The sequence below is a fragment of the Penaeus japonicus genome, unplaced genomic scaffold (assembly GCF_977035675.1).
Source record: "Penaeus japonicus unplaced genomic scaffold, GWHDUDI00000001_assembly GWHDUDI00000042, whole genome shotgun sequence".
Lineage (NCBI taxonomy): Eukaryota > Metazoa > Arthropoda > Malacostraca > Decapoda > Penaeidae > Penaeus > Penaeus japonicus.
In genome coordinates, this window is record NW_028234444.1 from 20362699 (window position 1) to 20367698 (window position 5000).

At 37.2% G+C, this 5000-nt stretch overlaps 1 protein-coding gene across 1 annotated transcript in view; it reads right to left on the minus strand.

Moving 5' to 3' along the window:
- The window catches only part of LOC122266462 (uncharacterized), a 5430-nt gene extending 1063 nt beyond the window's left edge, over positions 1 to 4367 (minus strand). Inside the window, exons 1-2 of the mRNA XM_043036233.2 lie at positions 4100 to 4367; positions 1 to 2784 (exon numbers count right to left, since the gene is read on the minus strand). The exon at positions 1 to 2784 is cut by the window's left edge and continues 1063 nt beyond it. Coding sequence (XP_042892167.2) covers positions 2294 to 2784; positions 4100 to 4253 — 645 coding nt within the window. The 5' untranslated portion in view covers positions 4254 to 4367 and the 3' untranslated portion in view covers positions 1 to 2293. The remainder of the gene's footprint in view (positions 2785 to 4099) is intronic.
- Between the last annotated feature and the right edge of the window lie 633 nt (positions 4368 to 5000).

Sequence of the window (5000 nt, forward strand, 5' to 3'; positions counted from 1 at the left end):
TAACGTTTGCAAGCTATTTTGGTATCATGGGAAAACAAAATGGGATGGCATTTAATACTAGGCTTTGCTGTAGTCATTATTGTATAATTTTCCTGTCATTTTTTTCCTTTTTCCTTATCCTCTCTGTAGGTCTTCTCTGTCTCCCTCTATTGTATTTTCTTCTTCGTCTTATTTTTTCTCCTGCCTTCATTGTGTTGATCTTATTTATATTCTTCTTTTATGATGTCATATCCTCCGTCTTCCTACCTTTTTTGACGCAATATTTTAGACTTTCATTTCATGTACTAACATCCTTTTAGTCGTGTAACATGGACCAAATTGGCATAATATTTTTGCAAAGTTCTTAGAGGTTTTCTCATTTAGATATAGATAATGCAAGAAAAATTGACACACAAAAAAAGTAAATAAAAACCCCTTAATTTAAAATGACAAAAAATTTCCCTGAAGCACAAGAAGCAAAAAATAAAAAAAATATACAGATTTATCTTGGGATAAGAACCAGATATTAATAGATTTGTCAAACTGAAGGGCATTTCAGTTGGATAGTTTGATTAATTAAGGTTAGATAGCTAGCATTTATCTTTTTTTTTCCTTTAAGTATCATGCTTTTCTTTCGAGTATCTCCCACTAGTGCTTGGAACTAGTCATCCCCCTAAGATAGCTATCTGATGATAATTATTTCTCCTATTGGTTATTTACTTTAAGACATTGTTAATAATGTCACACCATGGGGGAACCAGCACATTTCACTACACATTACAGGCTTATTATAACAGGGCAACGTAAGGTATCTCAGGTCACAAGGGCACTCGCGAGGTCTTCACAGCAGGAGCACCAAACTGCATCTCTTCTGGCTTTGCTCCTCCGCTCCTCTCGCCCAGACTCTTACGTCATGGTATCCTGTTGACACATGATTACGCAGAGACAAAGACCCACTGGCGTAGCAATAATATTGTTTTAGGCAGTCTGTTGATACAGTCTCCCGTAGTAGGGTTTTTTTTTTTTTTTTTTTTTTTGTGGATTTATCTTCATCTTAAAAGATTTTCATTTCATAATCATAGGAATTATTTCATGGTAATTTATATTGCCCACTTTGTAATTATATAGCAAGTGTATTATTAGAGATACTTGGGGTCTGAATGCTGAAATCAGAAACATATACATTGAAACAGTAATTCAAATGTTTTTGTATATTTTTGTATTGATATTAACAGATAAAAAGTTGTAACAGTTTCAGAATGATATGAATAAAATAGTCTTATTGATATACAACAACAGTTAACAGTTTAATCCAAACTAATAGGTATCCTTTTTCTTGGAATGGCATTTTTCCTCAGATCAAAAGGAGAAAAGAAATTCTGTAAAAAAAAAAAAAAAAAATAGTTGAAAGGGCATGGGGGAGGAGTCAAATTCCACAAAACAAATTTCAAAATGCAACAGACAAATAGCATTCATATATCCACTGTCCTCTGGTGCGGCATCGAGAATCTTTTCTTCTCAGATTCCGTAACAAGACTAAGGTCCAACCAACACTGGTACACATCTTGCCTCTGCAGCCGGGTAGCCGAAGTCTCTTTCCCGTCAATAACAACCGTTTCTCTAACCATCTTGTTATTAAGATATTCACGGCGTTTATACAAAAACTGCTTTGCATACGCTTGAAAGAATCTTGATATGAAGTGACAACTTTCTATTGATATTTTTTCAGGTATAATAAATTTGTATATAATAAATTTCTTATTATATTAGTTTTATTGTTTCAGTGATATTCCTTTTTGTATATTATAATAAAGCCTAACATGTCATGTGACATACATGAATGTTAATTCATGTATGAATTATCTTCCAATGATTTACATGTCATTGATGAAATGCTTAGATCATCAGAGCCTGAACACACCATATACCTTCCACCTTAATCATTCTGAAAAATGTGAATGTTTTGACAACTAAAAAAACATAATTGATAAAAGAACTTATGTGTGCATTAGTTACCTTTTATCTATTTATCAGGCACATTGTTTGCCTTTACTATTTTAGAGGAAAGGAAGAAAAACAAAACAAAAAAAGAAAATGCTTGCTTTGAAAAAGAAATTATGCCTGGTTTGTAAGTTTATAAGATTGACCATGCAATATAAGACCTACTTCAATATTTGCTGAGAAGTAGAACAAGCAATATGCAAAATAAACTATTAGAGACCTTTTTCTTGAAAACAGAAAAAACAATTTTTGTCAGACATTAATAAAATAAATTTCCATTTGGTTATTTGTTCTCCAGTTACCCCTGCCACTTCTACCTCTTCAACTCTTCCTTTACATCCTGTTTCTCTTCCTCCTCAACTCCTTCAGTAGGATTGGCAGTAACGCCAGTGGTCCAGCCCTTCAGTCTGACCTTGGTGAGCTCTGGATGCCGTCGCAGGAAGGACTGGAGCCATCCTGAGGTGGGCCTGTTGTTGTTCTTGAATCTGGTGAGGCCTCGCTCGTTGAGGACCTCCTGCACCGTGCTGGCTATGGCTTCCCACGAGAGTGACTCCTGCACGGTGCTTCTCTCCAGGATCCAGACCTTGATGGCCTCTTCCTCCTCTTGATTCAGAGCCGGCCCCTTGCCTGTCATTTTTCTCGCCTGCGGACATGGCGACCGGAGCTTATCGGACAGTGTGGAGCGTGGGATGCCGTACTGCTTGCTCACCAAGGACACGGAGACCTCCTCCTCCTGTAGGTGGCGAAGTGCAGCCTCCAAGGTGGCCTGCGAGTAGTAGCTCCTCTTTGGGCGTCCCCTGACGGCTAGTGTGAATGAGGCTCAATGTTAACGTCTGCTCTTTTACTTTTCTTAAGGAAAATTCTCATGTGAAATGGATCCTTTTTATTTTTTAATGCATATCATCATGTATAGAGTATGTGGAAAATTTGGCCATGGTTATATTCTAAATCATAGATATGTGCCTGTTTCACCAATGCCATTGCTAGAGAATAAAAGGTTGTTATGAATAAATAAGCAAATTGATGTCCTTTCTATTGCCTCAAGCTTAGCTGTGATGCAAACAATATATATTATACATGTGAGCAATGTGCAGGAGAGTGTGAGTGTGAGAATGAGTATGAGTGTGTGCATTTGTGTATGTATGTGGTGTGAATGTGTATGGGTATGTGTGGGTCTCTCTTATTTGCTTTGGTAAAAGAGCACACTCATGTTAGTTGTCCCTTTTTAAACACTTTCAGGAATCGTTTTCAGAACAAAATTGAGAGTGCCAGCATTATTTTGTCTTTCATAGCAACAAAGGATATCACATGTAATTAGCATTGAAGCTCCTATAGCCACATTCAGAAATACAAGGGGATGAATTTCATGAGTATCATGATCCAGTATCATTTTTTAGTACTTTAAAGCTGATATTTGGTTTGAAGGGGGCTGCTCTTTGTTCTAATATCAGATTTTGGTATTATATGCTGGTATGTGAAGCAAAAAGTTAATATGTTCCCTTTTATGTTCCTGTCTAGTATCAGAGGTTGGCATTTGGTATATGGTGGATAGTGTGTGCTAGTGTGAAAGAAAGCCTATGTGCTGCAAAGGGTTTATAACTGCTCATATTTTTTTCAGAAAGGTTTACAGAATGAGAAGCAAGAGATAAAATAAAAAAAAAGTCCTGAAAAAAAATCATTATTTTATCTTATGGTTGATATATTCTGATGGGTTATACCTTCAAAAATAAAGTAACTATCATGAAGTTCACTGTTCTGTGGCAGTCAGAGTCAAGTCAGAAAAGTCAGAAAAAAAAGAAAAAAAAAAGAAAAGAAATGTATCAAAATGCATCAGTGAAAGCATGTAAAACTTGAAGACCAACTACCATTCACACTGAAAATTCTTTACAATCTTTCCTAGAAAAATTCAGTCTAACACTTTCTAATGCACAAGTCCTTTAATTCAAACCAAACATCCGACATGCAGAAATTAAAACAAAAAACACAGGTCCCTGCGCTTCCTCACACTACACAACCTAACCACACATACCACACACATCATACAGGAACCAATCCCAGAATTCCTCATCATCCATCTGCTGTGAACCACCCACCCACCACCCACCTCTGACCCACCCACCTCTGATATCTCCTCGGATTGCCACCTGAGTCACATTGTACTTGCTGGCAGCTTCCCGGATGCTGGACTCCTTTTTGAGGACTTCTTCTGTGGCTTTCCTGATGGTCTCCGCGTCTTGGGCTTTCGGAGGCTTCTTGACGTACTTTCGCGGCATGACCTCTGCTGGCTTTGGGACAGGTGGTGGGAGATTGTAAAGGGGAATCTCACTCCAGAAAGGGATGGATTAGGAACTGCGAAACCGCAATGACCTGTGGAGTGAGAGAGAGAAAGAAAGACAGAGAGAGAGGCAAAGAAAGAGAGACAGAAAGAGAGAAACAAAAAAGAGAGACAAGGAAAAAAGAAAGAGAGACAAAGAAAGATAGAGAGAGAGAAAGAAAGAGAGAGAGGCAAAGAAAGAGAGAGAGAGAGAAAGAAAGAGAGAGAGAAAAAAAGAGAGAGAGGCAAAGAAAGAGAGAGAGAGAGAAAGAGAGAGAGAGAGAAAGAAAGAGAGAGAGAAAGAAAGAGAGAGAGGCAAAGAAAGAGAGAGAGAGAGAAAGAAAGAGAGAGAGAAAGAAAGAGAGAGAGGCAAAGAAAGAGAGAGAGAGAGAAAGAAAGAGAGAGAGAGAAAGAAAGAAAGAGAGAGATAGACAAAGAAAGATAGAGAGAGGGAAAGAAAGATAGAGGCAAAGAAAGAGAGAGAAAGAGAAGGAGAGACAAAGAGAGTGAAAGGTGAAAGAGAGAAAGAGAGAGAGAGATTAGATACTTTGCTTTAAGAATACTTTAATCTTGAAAGCAACATTGGTAAGTCTGTAATACTCATCCAATTATTGGAAAATTAATGAGGTCTTGCATGAACATCTACTTTGTGATAACAAATACATTTTCGTAATATACATTTCTTGTTTAAAATAACATTACCATA